The following is an 18,268-nucleotide window of genomic DNA, read 5'->3' on the forward strand; positions in this document are numbered from 1 at the left end:
AACACACACCTAATACACACACACACACACACACACACGCTAATGTATACCTAACACACACCTAATACACACACACACACACACACCTCTAATGTATACCTAACACACACCTAATACACACACACACACACCTCTAATGTATACCTAACACACACCTAATACATACACACACACACACACACACACACACACACACCTCTAATGTATACCTAACACACACCTAATACATACACACACACACCTCTAATGTATACCTAACACACACCTAATACATACACACACACACACACACACACACACCTCTAATGTATACCTAACACACACCTAATACATACACACACACACCTCTAATGTATACATACACACACACACACACACACACACACACACACACCTCTAATGTATACCTAACACACACCTAATACATACACACACACACCTCTAATGTATACCTAACACACACCTAATACATACACACACACACACACACACACACACACCTCTAATGTATACCTAACACACACCTAATACACACACACACACCTCTAATGCATACCTAGCACACACCTAGTACACACACACATGCGTACCTAATACACACACCTCTAATTCTTACCTAAACCACACCTAATGCATAACTAACACACGCATACACCTCTAATGCATACCTAATACACACACACACCTCTAATGCATACCTAACACACACCTCTAATGCATACCTAACACACGCATACACCTATAATGCATACCTAATACACACACACACCTCTAATGCATCCCTAATACACACCTATAATGCCACCTTACACACACACACATGCATACATACACACACACCTACCTCTAATGCATACCTAATAATCACACATGCACACCTCTAACCCTGTCCCTCCTCTGTAGACGATGGAGGTGGGGGACTTCACCTCGACGGTGGCGTGTTTCATGCGTCTAACCTGGGCGGCAGCCGCCGGCCGATTGGATCTCGTCGGCAGTCCTCAGCCAATCAGACCTGAACACAGCTCACTCCTCCCCCTCGTGGTCCGCAGCCGTGTCAGCAGCACTGGTGAGACACACACACACACACAAAAGAAACTGATGGATAATAATGGCACCGCAGCCTGAATTATCAGCCTGTTTCTCTTGTGTTCTGATTGTTTTGCCTTCTACTGATGTCTGTCTCTCTTTCTACAGGAAGTAACTGCAGCTCCAGCAGTGAGGGCGAGGCGCCGCCCACAGCGTTGCATGCTGGGATATGTGTGAAGCAGCAGAGTGTTTCTATTAAAGACTGCATCATTGCTAGAGAGGCCTTGTCTCTACTGGTCACCTGCCTACAGCTACGGACACAGCAGCTAGGTAACACGTGTTACACACACACACACACACACACACACACACACACACACACACACACACACTATCTTGTGAAGACCGAATGCTAACAGTGTTTGCCTCTATCCAGGGTCATTCTACAACCTCCCCTGTGTCAGCGACTTCATTATCGACATCCTGCTGGGATCAGCCAGTGGAGAGGTAGCTAGGGTGTGGTGTGTGTGTGTGTGGGGGGGGGCGGACTGAGTGTGTGTCTTATAACCCGTGTCTCTATGTCAGATCCGGCGCGTGGCGTGTGACCAGCTGTACACTCTGAGCCAATCAGACACGTCTGCGTTCCCTGAGATCATCAAGCCCAACGTGTTCCTGCTGCGAGTCGTCCTCACCTCCCAGCTGCCCCTCTGGAGCCCCACGTCTGTCATGAGGGGAGTCAACCAGAGGTACACACACACGTGTTGTTGTCGTTGCTGCTGGGAGGCAGTAGGAAGTTAATTTGCCGCCATCTGCTGCCAAACATATCTGTGACCTATGATTGACTATATTGAAAATATAATTGGAAGCTGATATGTAGCGTCATATAGCTATAGTTGGTTCTAAATGTATTTGGATGTATAGCGCCAGGGCCCATTTTGTTCAGTGTGTGCCTGTCTATCTGTCTGTATCTGAGTGTATAATATTGTTCTATCTGTCCAGGTTGCTGTCTCAGTGTACTGAATACTTTGAACTGCGATGTCAACTACTGGATGACCTGACCAGTGAGTTTACACACACACGCGCACGCACACACACACGCACCAACAGTTTTCCAACACTGTCATTGACCCATGAGGAATGTTCCTGTCCCCCTCACTCAGGTTCAGAGATGGAGGTGTTGTCAGTGAGTGCGGCAGCCATGTTGGAAGATGAGATCAGCTGGTTGGATAACTTTGAGCCCAGCTGGAGCTCTGAGATGGAGACTAGCGAAGCTGACAACATCCTGCAGGCTGGACACCTCCGCCTCATCAAAACACTACTGTCACTCTGTGGCACCGAGAAGGAACACCTGGGTGAGAACACACACAAGCATTTTTTGAGATTTTGATCGGGAGGTCGTACGGCCATCTGGAGCTCGTAGACGGTGTGTGTTCTGATGTCTCCTGTCTGTGTCTGTGTTTGTTCGCTCTCCGCAGGTCCTTCTCTGATCCAGCAGCTGTTGGATGACTTCCTGTTTCGAGCATCCCGCATCATCCTGAACACGTCTGACCCCGCCTCTAGCTCCCCCCCCAGCCACGACTTCCACCCCAAGTGCAGCACGGCCAGCAGCAGATTGGCAGCCTACGAGGTGCTGGTGATGCTAGCAGACAGCTCTGTGGCCAACCTACAGCTTATCACCAGAGAACTGCTGTCCATGCACCACCAGTCAGACTCCTCGCTCAGCAAGGAGTTTGACGTGAGTCTCCCACACATGCTTGAAACACACACACACAACAAAGAAACAGAGGTGAATGGAGAATTGCGTGATAGAACTGAAGTGTTACAGGTGCGTGATAGAACTGAAGTGTTACAGGTGCGTGACGATATAAGAAAGGCTAATAGGTCTTCTTGATATACCGTCTACCTTCAACGTGTCTCTCTCTTCTGTTCCCTCCGTGCCCCTCCCCCAGTTCCTCCCGCCGGTGGACAGTCGCTCTGTGTCGGGGTTCGTAGGGTTAAAGAACGGTGGAGCCACCTGCTATATGAATGCTGTGTTCCAGCAGCTGTACATGCAGCCTGGCCTGGCTGAGGCCTTTCTGTCTATAGAGGACGACACGGAGCAGCCAGACGAGAGTGTTTTCTGTCAGGTCCAGTCTCTGTTCGGACACCTGATGGAGAGCAAGCTGCAGTACTACGTCCCTGAGAACTTCTGGAAGGTATCTAAACATGCACACACATACTTATTCTGATACACTGCACATACCCAACTGACTACCCACGTTTCGGTCAGAAATAACAGGTGTATGTGTTTCTGTAGATCTTTAAGATGTGGAATAAGGAGCTGTATGTACGGGAGCAGCAGGATGCCTATGAGTTCTTCACTTCACTGGTGGACCAGTTGGACGAGCACCTCAAGGTAACACACAATAACAAAAGGCACTTGTCTTGTCCCACTAGCACTGTCTTTTCCCACTAGCACCGCCTTGCCCCACTAGCACCGTCTTGTCCCACTAGCACCGTCTTGTCCCACTAGCACCGTCTTGTCCCACTAGCACCGTCTTGTCCCACTAGCACCGTCTTGTCCCACTAGCACCGCCTTGTCCCACTAGCACCGCCTTGTCCCACTAGCACCGCCTTGTCCCACTAGCACCGCCTTGTCCCACTAGCACCGTCTTGTCCCACTAGCACCGTCTTGTCCCACTAGCACCGCCTTGTCCCACTAGCACCGTCTTGTCCCACTAGCACCGCCTTGTCCCACTAGCACCGCCTTGTCCCACTAGCACCGCCTTGTCCCACTAGCACCGTCTTGTCCCACTAGCACCTAGCACCGTCTTGTCCCACTAGCACCGTCTTGTCCCACTAGCACCGTCTTGTCCCACTAGCACCGTCTTGTCCCACTAGCACCGCCTTGTCCCACTAGCACCGCCTTGTCCCACTAGCACCTAGCACTGTCTTGTCCCACTAGCACTGTCTTGTCCCACTAGCACCGTCTTGTCCCACTAGCACCTAGCACTGTCTTGTCCCACTAGCACCGTCTTGTCCCACTAGCACCTAGCACTGTCTTGTCCCACTAGCACCGTCTTGTCCCACTAGCACCGTCTTGTCCCACTAGCACCGCCTTGTCCCACTAGCACCGTCTTGTCCCACTAGCACCTAGCACTGTCTTGTCCCACTAGCACCGTCTTGTCCCACTAGCACCGCCTTGTCCCACTAGCACCGCCTTGTCCCACTAGCACCGCCTTGTCCCACTAGCACCTAGCACTGTCTTGTCCCACTAGCACTGTCTTGTCCCACTAGCACCGTCTTGTCCCACTAGCACATAGCACTGTCTTGTCCCACTAGCACTGTCTTGTCCCACTAGCACTGTCTTGTCCCACTAGCACCTAGCACCGCCTTGTCCCACTAGCACCGCCTTGTCCCACTAGCACCACCTTGTCCCACTAGCACTGTCTTGTCCCACTAGCACTGTCTTGTCCCACTAGCACTGTCTTGTCCCACTAGCACTGTCTTGTCCCACTAGCACTGTCTTGTCCCACTAGCACTGTCTTGTCCCACTAGCACTGTCTTGTCCCACTAGCACCGCCTTGTCCCACTAGCACCGCCTTGCCCCACTAGCACCGTCTTGTCCCACTAGCACCGTCTTGTCCCACTAGCACCGTCTTGTCCCACTAGCACCGTCTTGTCCCACTAGCACCGTCTTGTCCCACTAGCACTGTCTTGTCCCACTAGCACTGTCTTGTCCCACTAGCACCGTCTTGTCCCACTAGCACCGTCTTGTCCCACTAGCACCGTCTTGTCCCACTAGCACCGTCTTGTCCCACTAGCACCGCCTTGTCCCACTAGCACCGCCTTGTCCCACTAGCACTGTCTTGTCCCACTAGCACTGTCTTGTCCCACTAGCACTGTCTTGTCCCACTAGCACCGTCTTGTCCCACTAGCACCGTCTTGTCCCACTAGCACTGTCTTGTCCCACTAGCACCGTCTTGTCCCACTAGCACCGTCTTGTCCCACTAGCACCGCCTTGTCCCACTAGCACCGCCTTGTCCCACTAGCACCGCCTTGTCCCACTAGCACCTAGCACTGTCTTGTCCCACTAGCACCGTCTTGTCCCACTAGCACCGTCTTGTCCCACTAGCACCTAGCACTGTCTTGTCCCACTAGCACTGTCTTGTCCCACTAGCACTGTCTTGTCCCACTAGCACCTAGCACCGTCTTGTCCCACTAGCACCGCCTTGTCCCACTAGCACCGCCTTGTCCCACTAGCACCGCCTTGTCCCACTAGCACCTAGCACTGTCTTGTCCCACTAGCACTGTCTTGTCCCACTAGCACTGTCTTGTCCCACTAGCACTGTCTTGTCCCACTAGCACTGTCTTGTCCCACTAGCACTGTCTTGTCCCACTAGCACTGTCTTGTCCCACTAGCACTGTCTTGTCCCACTAGCACTGTCTTGTCCCACTAGCACTGTCTTGTCCCACTAGCACTGTCTTGTCCCACTAGCACTGTCTTGTCCCACTAGCACTGTCTTGTCCCACTAGCACCGTCTTGTCCCAATAGCACTGTCTTGTCCCACTAGCACTGTCTTTTCCCACTAGCACCGTCTTGTCCCACTAGCACCGTCTTGTCCCACTAGCACCGTCTTGTCCCACTAGCACCGTCTTGTCCCACTAGCACCGTCTTGTCCCACTAGCACCGTCTTGTCCCACTAGCACCGTCTTGTCCCACTAGCACCGTCTTGTCCCACTAGCACTGCCTTTTCCCATTAGCACCTAGCACCGTCTTTTCCCACTAGCACTGTCTTGTCCCACTAGCACTGTCTTGTCCCACTAGCACTGTCTTGTCCCACTAGCACTGTCTTGTCCCACTAGCACTGTCTTGTCCCACTAGCACTGTCTTTGCTGATAAATACTTTGTGGAGGAATAATGTACTTGATACGATTGTGATGTGTTGTCTCACTTAGCCAGTTTATGACTAAAATGTCAAATGTAATGTAACACACACTCTCCATCAACATAACACGTGTGTACCACAATGTAACACAACACACACCTTTATAATGCTAGAGATGTTTGGTCTGTCTTGTTTTTCAGAAAATCGGCCGTGAGCAGATCTTCAAGAATACTTTCCAGGGAATCTTCTCTGATCAGAAGATCTGCAAAGACTGCCCTCACCGGTGAGCTCACACACACACACACACACAAACAAAGGCAGCCATCACGTATAAACTCCTAACTATAACCTGTGATCCCTGATCATAGGTATGAGCGAGAGGAGACGTTTATGGCACTGAACCTGGGTGTGACTTCCTGTCAGAGTCTGGAGATCTCATTGGACCAGTTTGTCAGGGGGGAGGTGCTAGAAGGAACCAACGCCTACTACTGCGAAAAGTGCAAGGAGAAGGTATGTGTATAAAGAGGGTGTTTATTAAGTCGCTGTCCAGTGTTTTTGTGTACATTTATGTTAACGCGGTGTGCGCATCTCTCCAGCGTACCACAGTGAAGCGCACCTGCATAAAGTCCCTGCCCAGTGTTCTCTGTATCCATCTGATGCGCTTCGGCTTCGACTGGGAGAGCGGACGCTCCATCAAATACGACGAGCAGATCAGGTTTCCCTGGGTGCTGAACATGGAGCCCTACACAGTGTCTGGCATGGCTCGTCAGGATGGGGGAGCGGAGGGGGGAGATGGCCGGGGCGAGGCAGGGGGCTCACCCAGGAAGAAGGTGACCATCTCAGAGAACTACGAACTGGTGGGAGTTGTAGTCCACAGTGGACAGGCACACGCTGGACACTACTACTCCTTCATCAAGGACAGACGGTAAGAGACACACACATGTATATCTCACGTTTAAGACAAGTACTTGTACTTTTAACACAAATTATCAACTTATCATCCTGTCCTCTCCTTCTCTGCTCTCCTTCCTTTCCTCTACTGTCCTCAGCAGTGCTAGGGGAAGGTGGTATAAGTTTAATGACAACGTGGTCGAGGAGTTTGATATGAATGACGAGACTCTGGAGTACGAGTGCTTTGGAGGAGAGTACCGGCCTAAAGTCTACGACCAGTGTAAGTCCTATTTAACAGGTAGACCAAGTAGTGGATGTCAACAAGACATTCTCAGCAGCAAAAGTTGTGATGTCCCTCGGGTAGTGTCCTTGGTCCCCCTCTCTTCCAGTTCCTTCTGTACATTACTGGTAATATGTAACTTTTTTGGCTACCTGACCAAATTCACATAGAAATGGGAGTTATAGAACAATCATTCCACTTGAAAGCAAGTCTAAGAAGCGGTATCTGTTCTATTTGCAGTATTTCTATGCTTCCCTTAAGTTTTGTTTTTGTGTCTTTTACTTTCGGTTTTGTACACCAGCTGGAACAAGAATATTTTTCACAGGAGTTGTGATGGTACAATGATTCTTTACACTATACTATCTTATTTTGTCACATAAAATGAAATTTGGCAAACTATTAGTGTTAGCAACCAGTAAATGGCGGAGCAATTTCTGCATAGTGCTTTAATGACATGAAAGATCAAACATCCCATTCTAGGTGTGTGTGTTGGTCTGTATCTGTGTGTGTGTAGCTAACCCCTACCCTGACGTGCGGCGGCGGTATTGGAACGCCTACATGTTGTTCTACCAGAGGATCAGTGACCAGAACTCTCCTGTTCTCCCTAAGAAGAGCAGAGTCAGTGCCATGAGGCAAGAGGCAGAAGACCTCACACTGTGAGTCTCACACACACACACACACAGTCTAAATATACACCCACACAACTCGCACTTTAACCCTCTCTCTCCCATGTAGTTCGGCACCCTCTAGCCCAGATGTCAGTCCCCAGTCGTCCCCTCGGCCCCCCAGGGCCAACAATGACCGTCTCTCTGTCCTGACCCGCCTCGTACGGAAGGGAGAGAAGAAAGGACTGTTTGTGGAGAAGATGCCTGCTAGGATCTACCAGGTAAATACACTGGTTCTGTAGACCACGTTCTTTTAAATCAATAACCTTACTTGGGACCAGAAGACTTTAATAGCACACTGTGTTCATGCTTAGGCTTTGGCTAAGAAAGCTAACAGACTCTCTTGTGGTACACAGACAAACTTCTTTCTCTCTCTATCTATCTCTGTCTTTCTGTCTTTGTGTGTGTGTGTGTAGATGGTGAGAGATGAGAACCTGAAGTTTATGAAGAACAGAGATGTGTACAACAGCGACTACTTCAACTTCACTCTGTCTCTGGCCTCCGTCAACGCGGTACGTGTTTGTGACTGTTTGTGTGTGTAGGACAAACAGAGACGTGTCAGCATAATTCAAGGTTGTGCCTGCCTCTCCAAACTGTTCTTATAAGCAATGAGTGTTGTATTGCAGACAAAGCTGAAGCACCCAGCCTACCAGGCCATGGCCAGAGAGAGTCTCCAGTTGGCGGTCCACTTCCTGTTCCACACCTACCTCCACACCAAGAAGAAGCTGCGGGTGGACACAGAGGAGTGGATGGCTACGGTGGAGGTGCTGCTGTCTAAAAGCAGTGAAGCCTGTCACTGGATGGCTCAGTACCTGGTGGGACCTGAGGGACGAGAGATCACCAAGTCAGTACAACTATAATACTACTACACTCCACACGGAACCACTGCTGTACTAACATAACACTACTGCTTATAGTACTTACATTACTACTCATCAATCCAACTGATCTTCTCTTTCTCTCCTCCCCCCAGGGTGTGTCTGTTGGAGTGTGGGGTGAGGGAGGTGAGGGTCGTAGTGGCAGCCATCTTGGAGAAAACCTTAGAGAGTGCTCTCCACTTCGCTGACTCTGGATTGGACAGCCTGACCGATGCGCTCCTCTCCCTATTGGACAAAGACGTTCCTGAGAACGTCAAACACTGCAACCAATACTTCAGCCTCTTCAGCAACTTTGCTCAGAGGGTAACACACACAAGCACCATGTGAACACATTACATGCACACATAGACAGATCCACTCTGATATCCAGTATCTCTTTCTCCCAGGGCTCTGGTCCGTGCCAGTTGTTGTTGAAACACTCAGCGTATCGCAGGATGCTCATCTTCCTCCTCGGACCCAACAGACAGAACAACCAGGTACACACACACACTCAATTCCTGCTCATCTGCAGAGAAATGAATATGACAGGATGTTGTTGTTGATGGTTCTGGAAGCTCATCATCTTTTTCCCACTCCCTCTATTTTGCGTCCTCTCTATCTCTCTTTCGTTCTCTCGCTCTAGAATCGGAGGTGGAGTCCAGCCCAGGCCAGAGAGTTCCTGCACCTGCACTCCACTCTGGCCCTGATGACTCTCCACTCAGACCTCAACACACAGCACACACATGGTAACACACACAAACACACATTACTACAGTTAGGATGCTTCCATAATACGCTGATGTGTGTAACCTGGCGTGATTGTGTGTGTTTCTCAGATCAAGGTGTCTGTAAGCTGAATGTGAGCAGTGTCCCTGCCTCCTCCATCCTCCTCCAGCTCGACGCTGACATCATGGCCTCGCTCTTCACCCACGAGGGACAGCCTTACCTGCTGGAGGTAACATACACAGTCTCATGCACACACACACATTGACACATCTATATGGAAGAGGTTGTATTTGTAACTTTTTCCGTGTGTGTAGGTGATGTTTGCTGTGCGGGAGTTGTCCGGCCCTCTGACTGTGCTGATAGAGATGGTGACGTACTGCTCCTTCTGTAATGAACCCTTCTCCCTGGGAGTACTACAGCTGCTCAAGGTAAGAACTACAACTCCCAGCACTAAACAAATCCATTATCACAGATAACTAAAAATCCCAGCACAAAACGCATCCAAAACCATTCATGTGTGTGTAGACTCAGTTGGAGACCGCTCCGCCCCATGAGCTGAAGAACGTGTTCCAACTACTGCAGGAGCTGCTGGTGAGTGACAGCTGGCAATCAAACCTTTCTGCGTGTCCTTGGAAACACTGTGAATAATGCCAGCTCCAGACTGCATGTGTAATGTGTGTGTGTTCTCAGGTGGTGGAGGATCCTCTTCAGACTCAGAGACTGAAGTACGCCTTCGAGTCAGAGAAAGGTCTGCTAGGTAGGCTACCTTCCACTCTTCACTGGGCTTTTGTGTGTGTGTGTGTATTGTTAAGTTCATGTTTTAAGTATGCCTATATTTCTGTTATTATGGGGCTATCACTCAGTCAAGAGTGCGCCTGCGCAGGGAGTCTTGTTGTTGATGGACCTAGCCTTGAGTAGAATGGCTATCCTATAGTATAGTAAACTTTGTTAAACTGGAACCTTGTCGTTGTGTCATTTCGAGTTAACATTGGTAGCAGAAGATGGCTAATAACTACAATGTGCCACCTCACTTCGACGAGGTCTATGAAGGTTGGTCAAATTAACTTGGAATCGACACGGGTTACTCATCTGACGTGAAAAAGCAAGCACTTGCGGTGGTATTGTTTCTCGGGGGAAGAGCGAGAGATACAGTACTGGAAATATCCGTTGAGGATTTGAACAAGGATGACGGTATGGGAACTTTGATCAGAGCACTGGATTCTGTATTTCTTAAAGAAGAGAAAGACCGTGCCTACGAGGCATATTCAAACTGACAATGTTACGAGAGGTATTTCGGTTAATATGACGGACTACATCATTGATTTCGAACAGAGGTACAATATGATGCGCAAGTACGACATGGTTCTCCCGGATGCAGTGTTAGCTGTCAAGTGGCTAGATACTGCCTGTCTAGGGAGAAACTGCTGATTTTTGCGTCAATGAAGTAGGCACTTAAAATCATTTTTGGTGAAAAGACGTCTGTCGCGCCAATAACAGATGGAATGCAAGTGAGTGACTCAGCATATTACACTGAGAAAAGGCGCCAACAAGTCACGTTCTCAAGACAACCAGAAGAGGGCGCCATTTCCCGGCACAAATCCACTGGACAAATATGGAAGGAGATCAAAATGTGCTATTTGTCCTCATAAAAATGAACAAGTTAAACTAACATAGGAAAATGTAAACACAGAGATAGAGCAGTGTAACATTACACTGTTTTCAAATGAATCTGCTTCTGATACTGAGATTTGTATAGTTGAATCCTTAGGATCTGCTGTGATTGATACTGCATATACACGGACAGTGTGTGGTGCAAAATGGCTTGATAGCTATGTCAGTGAACTAAATATGAAAGAAGTACACAATATGTTTGACACACCAAGCAACAGAGCTTTCAAATTTGGAGATGGGAGAATTCTAATTCTTGGTAGTCCATTCTACCAAGAGAGTTAAGATACCAGCAAAAATTGTTCAGACAAAGTGTCACATTGAAACAGAGGTGGTCCCTACAGATCTCCCCTTACTATTAAGCAAAGCTTCCCTCAAGAAGGCAGAGGCTGTACTAGACATAAAATATGACAAGGCAGTGATGTTTCAACAACCAGTGACTCTTGAACTTACTACCTCAGGCCACTATTGTGTAAACATTTTAGACAAAGACATCACACAGAGTCCATGTAAAAATGAGATGCTGATGGACACAGAGCACGTGGAGATTCTGACAGTCACAGAGAACATGAACACAAAAGAAAAACACAAAGTATTGTTAAGCTTCACAAACAGTTTGGACATGCTACAGTTGACAGACTTCAGAAGTTACTCAGCAGTTCAGGGAATAATGATGATGGGAAGTACGAAACTGGAAACACAGTGTACTACAAACGAGTTAATTGTCAAGAGTGGAAAGGACCGGGAGTAGTCATTGGCCAAGATGGCGTGGTGATATTTGTGAGGCACGGAGGCATCATTATCAGGGTGCATCACTCAAGATTGCGGAAAGTAAATGGATCAACAAGATTGATTCTCAGCAACAGCCCCTCTGTCTCCTAATGAAAATGACAAAAAGGACACAGTAATAGACACAAGCCTACCAGATGTTGCATCCAATGATATGGACACTGAAACTGACACAGGAAATGAAGCAGAGACCTTCAACCATGCCACAGATTATACTGTTGAGCGTTCAAATGAGGAAAACATTCAGCAGCCAACAACAGCCACATGTGTTAAGAGAACATGGTTGTTCCAATCTGAAAACTGGACAAACTGTTAAATACATGGACAGAGAAAGTGGTATTCCACATACAGCAACCGTCATTGGACAAGCAGGAAAAGCCAAAGGAAAACACCAGAACTGGTACAACTTGCAGTAATCTGAACCAGCTACACTTTCTGGTACAACAGGGTCAGCTGACCTGTCACTTGTAGATAATATCAGAATTGAACCAATGTAAGATCGAGAAAATCAGAATGACCTTCAAAATGATGATGTACTTCAAACAAAGGACATGTCATTTGACTCAGCTAAGCTAGATGAGCTCAGTAATTGGAGGAAAAATGGAGTGTTTGGGGAAGTCAAGGACATTGGCCAAAAATACGTCTCAACAAGGTGGGTGTGTACCCCTAAAGAATCCTTAACTGGAATATGCCTAAAGCACGTCTAGTGGCTAGAGATTTAGAGGAGCTGGCTGCTAAACAACTCCAAAATGACTCATCTAGTGGCTAGAGGTTTTGAGGAGCTGGCTGCTAAACAACTCCCCAAAGACTCACCGACATGCTCCTCACTCACTCAGATTGCTGATGTCAGTGATCTGCCAGAAAAAGTGGAAACTTAATTCCATAGACATCAAATCTGCATTTAAGCAGGGAACAGACCTGTCAAGGAACATTCACATCTGACCTCCGCCTGAAGCTAAAAGCGAAGGAACACTGGAAACTAAAAAAGTGTGTGTATGGACTGGCAGATGCATCACTCTACTGGTACAACAAAGTCAAGGCAACAATGCTGAATACAGGTGGAAAAATGTCACAAGTGGATCCTGCAGTCTTCTATTGGCTTGATCAAGACTGCAATGGGACTGGAGTACTTGCCTGTCATGTTGATGACTTTATCTGGGGTGGCTCACAGACCTTTGCTTCAACTGTGATTCCACACCTCAAAGCTGTTTTCTAGGTCGGCCGTGAGGAGCATGATCATTTTTGTTATGTTGGCATAGAGTTTATTACAGTTGATGGAAAAATACTGATGCAACAGGAGAGCTATATCAAGAATCTCCAACCCATCCACATGGATTCTTCAAGAGCCGTACAAAGGAATTCCCCTCTGTGGAGTTGAAGCTGATCAATTGAGGTCAAATATAGGACAAATTTTATGGGTTGCTAGACATAGTAGACCTGATGTAATGTTTGATGGTTGCAACTTGGCATCTATCACAAAACACGCCACTGTACAAACCATTCATGAGGGAAGCAAAGTTGTTTGTAAACTGAAATCACAACAAGTGACTTTAAAGTTTCAGCATGTTGTAAAAGATGACTCTTTGAAACTAGTTGTCTTCAGTGATGCTTCGCTGGGGAACCTTAGATGGAGTCACACAAGGTGGACATCTAATCGTGTTAATGGGTGAAGAAGGAAGATTCTCTCCTATCTGTTGGCAGTCAAAGAGGATCAGAAGGGTTGTCCGAAGCACACTTGCTGGAGAAACACTTACTCTTGAGGATGGAATTGACAATGTTATCTTTCTTGCAACTCTGTTCTCAGAGCTTTCCACTGGTGAGACAAAACGGCACATTCTACCTGTAGTTTGTGTCACTGACAACTACTCTTTAGTTGATGCTGTGAAGTCAACCAAGTCTATCACAGAGAAAAGACTTCGTCTTGAGATTAGCAGCATCAAGGAACTTATTCAAGCACAGAGAATCCAGCGGATTCTGTGGTCGACCACAAAGGAACAGCTGGCTGACTGTCTGACTAAAAAAGGAGCATCCGGTCTTACAGGCTCTCAGTAATGGAAAGTGGCAGCTTGAATAATACTTGGACATTTCATTATGTTGTTGATGTTTTTTTATTTGTCTTTAAAGAAAAGGGGGAGATTGTTAAGTTCATGTTTTAAGTATCCCTATATTTCTGTTATTACAGGGCTATCACTCAGTCAAGAGTGCGCCTGCGCAGGGAGTCTTGTTGTTGATGGACCTAGCCTTGAGTGGAATGGCTACCTTATAGTGTGTTCATAAAGTATAGTACACTTTGTTAAACTGGAACCTTGTCGTGGTGTCATTTCGAGTTAACATGTGTGACTCTGTTCTCTTGTTTGCAGCATTGATGCACCAGAGTAACAATGTGGACAGCAGCCGCTGCTATCAGTGTGTCAAGTTCCTGGTTACCCTGGCACAGAAGTGAGTTTCTCCAGAGACCGTTTTGAGAAATATGTTCATGTCGCCACAATTGTCTCAGGCTGAAAATATTGAATGGGGGTAGATTTGACCGTTGCGGCAAATACATCAAAGTATTGCACATTTTTCAGTTCTGTGAAAACCTCTCATTTCACACTTCCTGGTTTCACATAACGTGTAAGTGTGTGTCTCCAGGTGTGTTCCTGCTAAGGACTATTTTAAAGATCTGTCTGGTCACTGGAGCTGGGCAGTGCAATGGCTGCAGAAAAAGGCAAGCATCAAGCACAAATAACACACACAATCCAGCAGACTATTTCAGATCTGTCTCTCATATGTACGTGTGAGTCACAGGAGGCTGCTGAGGGGAGGACAGATCATAATGTCTGGAACAGAGCAAATGGAATGGCATCAAACTGAACTGAACTATGAGTGATGTATATGATACCATTGCACTTACTTCAGTCATTACCACGAGCTCGTCCTCCCCAATTAAGGTGCCACAAACCTCCTGTGGTGTGAGTGTACATGCGTGAGGCATGTTTGCGTGTGTGTGTGTGTGTGTGTGTGTGTGTGGGAAAGTAGAGTATGCGTTAGAGTAACAGTGTGTTTCTCTGTCAGATGTCGGAACACTACTGGACTCCTCAGAGCAACGTGTCCAATGAGACGTCCACAGCCAAAACATTCCAGCGCACCATCTCAGCCCAGGACACGCTGGCCTACGCCACAGCACTGCTCAACGAGAAGGAGCCATCTGGCAGCAGCAACGGCTCTGACGGTAGTCCAGCCAACGAGAACGCCGACCGCAGCCTCCGACAGGTACACACAGTCTGACAGTGTGTTTATGGAAAACTTCAGAGGTAGAATGTATAAAGAGAACAGTAACAGCCCAAGAATAGAGATATTGCCACTTCTCAGAACGGGGCTTCAAATCTAGGCTGGAGAGATTCGTATGAATCGATTTCATAAAAACTATATCTACATATCTCTTTACTCTGAAATGCCACGTCTCATGTAATCCTCTCTCTTTATCTCAGGGTTCTGAGTCTCCCATGATGCTTGGTGATTCAAAGAGTGATCTGGAGGATGTTGACCCTTAGATCCTCCTATAAGACACAATTTCTATAATGGCAAGACCGCACGGCTCCATACAGCCAATCAAAGACTGCTTTTCACCTCTGATTGGTCAGAATATGGAGGGAGGGGCCCGCTACAGCCAATCAGAACACTTATTCTCCTGGTTGCTGGTGCAACAAAGGATGCGTGAATAATCATGTGTCTTTCTGCCAGACCAGACTAATGGAATCAGAGCTGGAGGAGAGTTTAGAGACCTGACTAATGGATTACAAAGCAGTTTGTTCTCTTACTGGGAGTCTGAAATATCACCTAGTGGAGACTGGTGGGAGGAGCTATAGGAGGACAGGCTTATTGTAATTGCTGAAATGGAACGGGGTCAAATGTGATTTCCATATGTTTGATACCGTTCTATAGATTCCTTTCCAGCCATTACAATGAGCCGGTCCTCCTATAGCCCCTCCCACCAGCCTCCACTGACGTCACCCTGTTGCTTATAGTCCACTACTTTTGACCAAAGGTTCAGTGACATATATAGTGCACTATATATAGGCAGTAGGGTGTCTTCAGATGTAGCCAGTATTGTCTCACAAGGAAGGGACGGGGTTGTTTGTTTTTTTAAGTTGTTGCTCATATTTGCCTACGTAACTAAATAGACATTCATTATTGTAAAGAGCTGTTCCATAGCTGTAATTTCAAATGTAAGATATTTTAAAGTGTACTGTGCTCCACTCTGTAGAGGTGTGTATGTGTGAGGCTGTGGTATAAGGTATAACCTGCTCTGGACGAACTCAGACACACACGTCTAACCAGGGTTTTTAAGTATGCACTTTATAGTCCACCCCAGTCTATAGTGAAGTAGAGAAGCAGTGATTAGGTCTGCTAGACCAGCTTAACCACCCTCCTCACACCTCTTCTTATCACATCAAACTGAGTTGTCAGTGCTTTACACACAGACACAGCTGATGCCTCCTCCATAGAGAACACGTGCTCCTGTGGCTGTGTCTGCTACTCCACCAACCACAGTGATATTTATGGTAATGCAGTCTATGAAAGGGTTCTAGAACACAAACGGAACCAAGCCAAGGAACCAATCTGCGCTCTCCTCCCTGTCCAGCTGATGAACAGTGACTCACAGTGCTGGATTTTTGTATTTTGTTCCCCATTTGTTTATCAGTTGACATCACTGTACTCATGCCTTATGCCACCACAGCTGCCCTTTGACACGGACACACACAAGACAGCAGAGGGTCAACGTGCCAACCAGAGGAGAGATCAGAAGCAAGTTTAATTTTGGGTGCCAATGAAATACACTCTCCCTCTTATATACACACACACAGCGTACCCTCTGTGCGTGATCATTACATTATCATTATTCAGGAGCTTATTTGCAAACTGGGTTTCTCTTTGCCATTGGGGCGCATGACCTCTGACACCTAAACCCCTCTTATTGACACCACAAAGTTCAAGGCTGACCACGGTACTGCAGGCATTGTCCGCAGAAAACAGGATCCTCATTATAGTGAATGGGAATATGGCAATCTTCATGGAATAAAAAATGGAAGACAATCATGGTACCAATAATTGCTTCTATTACACTAGATGTATGTCCTTGAACCGATTATTTTAAAATTGTATAGTAGCCTGCAATACCCTGTTCTGCCTTCAACTTGAGTCAATGAGAGGGGGCAGCACTGAGCTAGCCTGCAACATAACTCAAACTGCACATGTTATGTCTACATAAATCTCCCACATGAGACACCATCTTAACGACTTCCTTGGCTTCAAATGCACTATTGAATCTTCACATAGGAATGAATAGTGTCATGTGATCGATTGCTTTGTCCATTCATATACATATATAGTCATTGCTCTGACATCAAACAACCCCACTCTGACCACTAACCTCTTGACCTAACCCAACCCCTGGGAGAATTCAAGTGCCTTCATCTCCCAACTCCCCTTCACCTCTCTCATCCCTCCTCACACCTCGGGCCCTTGTCCCTCCTCTCACCCCAATCCCATACCTCCTCACACCTCGGGCCCTTGTCCCTCCTCTCACCCCAATCCCATACTTCCTCACACCTCGGGCCCTTGTCCCTCCTCTCACCCCAATCCCATCCCTCCTCACACCTCGGGCCCTTGTCCCTCCTCTCACCCCAATCCCATCCCTCCTCACACCTCGGGCCCTTGTCCCTCCTCTCACCCCAATCCCATCCCTGTCCACAGATGACTTGCTATAATGAACTGTGTGTGAATGTGTGACCATGCTGCGTATTGTCCTGGTCTCAGAAGACTGTGTCAGAGTGGTCAGGTGTGCCAGTGACACAGCACTCCCCACTCACAGTGCAGAATGTTGTTTGACCCTCAGCAGCGCCTGTAGTCCTTCTCAACAGTACCAACTAATCAATAATGTATTTTTATCTGCGTGATAAGGGAGGGGTGAGGAAGGAGGGAAGGAATGACATGGATCCAGGATTTGATTCTGTCAGTTTGTCTGCTTTGAGCATTACTCCTGCTGAAGGCCAGTCGGCTGAGGCAGAACCCTGCATGTTGAATCCCAGTTTTCATTTGTACATCAGAGTTTGATTATGGGGAAATTTGATATAAAATAAACTGGAATGCACAGCCTTTTGTACACTTTGTGTTCTTTGTGTGTAGCAGGAGTGATCACAATAAAATATAAAATCACTGTTTATTTCAGGTCCAGCTAATTGCAGTATGGGATAGTTGTGGGAGGAATGGAGGACCAGAAGCACAGAACCAGAGTCAGTAGTCTGGTTGGTCAGGCGCTCAGAGAGGGCAGGGCAACGGATGCTGACCTTGTCGTCAGTGGAACACAGAGTGAAGGCTGAGAAAAGGGAGAAAAATCAGTCTAGAAGATTATCTCTCCCTGAAGCTCCATCACATTGTCAATATACAGTCATGATCACATTACTTCCTAGTAATACTACATATTAGTATATTACGAGTGTGTATACAGTACATGGT

General features: G+C 47.4%; 1 protein-coding gene across 4 annotated transcripts in view; it reads left to right on the forward strand.

The window, feature by feature from the left end:
• LOC135512976 (ubiquitin carboxyl-terminal hydrolase 24-like) overlaps window positions 1–17,908 on the forward strand; it is a 48,871-nt gene extending 30,963 nt beyond the window's left edge. For 3 of the 4 annotated variants that reach the window (XM_064935543.1, XM_064935544.1, XM_064935545.1), the window contains 28 exons: window positions 904–1,066; window positions 1,195–1,356; window positions 1,463–1,533; window positions 1,612–1,772; window positions 2,026–2,087; window positions 2,187–2,378; window positions 2,502–2,761; window positions 2,976–3,221; window positions 3,323–3,421; window positions 6,095–6,177; window positions 6,263–6,404; window positions 6,491–6,819; window positions 6,944–7,065; window positions 7,580–7,721; window positions 7,801–7,951; window positions 8,147–8,242; window positions 8,357–8,574; window positions 8,704–8,911; window positions 8,995–9,084; window positions 9,231–9,333; window positions 9,424–9,542; window positions 9,628–9,741; window positions 9,839–9,904; window positions 10,004–10,070; window positions 14,131–14,209; window positions 14,402–14,477; window positions 14,825–15,022; window positions 15,241–17,908. In XM_064935543.1, coding sequence (XP_064791615.1) covers window positions 904–1,066; window positions 1,195–1,356; window positions 1,463–1,533; window positions 1,612–1,772; window positions 2,026–2,087; window positions 2,187–2,378; window positions 2,502–2,761; window positions 2,976–3,221; window positions 3,323–3,421; window positions 6,095–6,177; window positions 6,263–6,404; window positions 6,491–6,819; window positions 6,944–7,065; window positions 7,580–7,721; window positions 7,801–7,951; window positions 8,147–8,242; window positions 8,357–8,574; window positions 8,704–8,911; window positions 8,995–9,084; window positions 9,231–9,333; window positions 9,424–9,542; window positions 9,628–9,741; window positions 9,839–9,904; window positions 10,004–10,070; window positions 14,131–14,209; window positions 14,402–14,477; window positions 14,825–15,022; window positions 15,241–15,303 — 3,882 coding nt within the window. In that variant the 3' untranslated portion in view covers window positions 15,304–17,908. Of the gene's footprint in view, window positions 1–903; window positions 1,067–1,194; window positions 1,357–1,462; window positions 1,534–1,611; window positions 1,773–2,025; window positions 2,088–2,186; window positions 2,379–2,501; window positions 2,762–2,975; window positions 3,222–3,322; window positions 3,422–6,094; window positions 6,178–6,262; window positions 6,405–6,490; window positions 6,820–6,943; window positions 7,066–7,579; window positions 7,722–7,800; window positions 7,952–8,146; window positions 8,243–8,356; window positions 8,575–8,703; window positions 8,912–8,994; window positions 9,085–9,230; window positions 9,334–9,423; window positions 9,543–9,627; window positions 9,742–9,838; window positions 9,905–10,003; window positions 10,071–13,952; window positions 14,036–14,130; window positions 14,210–14,401; window positions 14,478–14,824; window positions 15,023–15,240 lie in introns of those variants that run through there. The other variant, XM_064935546.1, reaches the window with a different exon arrangement.
• Window positions 17,909–18,268: the final 360 nt, after the last annotated feature.

Source organism: Oncorhynchus masou, chromosome 24 (genome assembly GCF_036934945.1).
Source record: "Oncorhynchus masou masou isolate Uvic2021 chromosome 24, UVic_Omas_1.1, whole genome shotgun sequence".
NCBI lineage: Eukaryota > Metazoa > Chordata > Actinopteri > Salmoniformes > Salmonidae > Oncorhynchus > Oncorhynchus masou.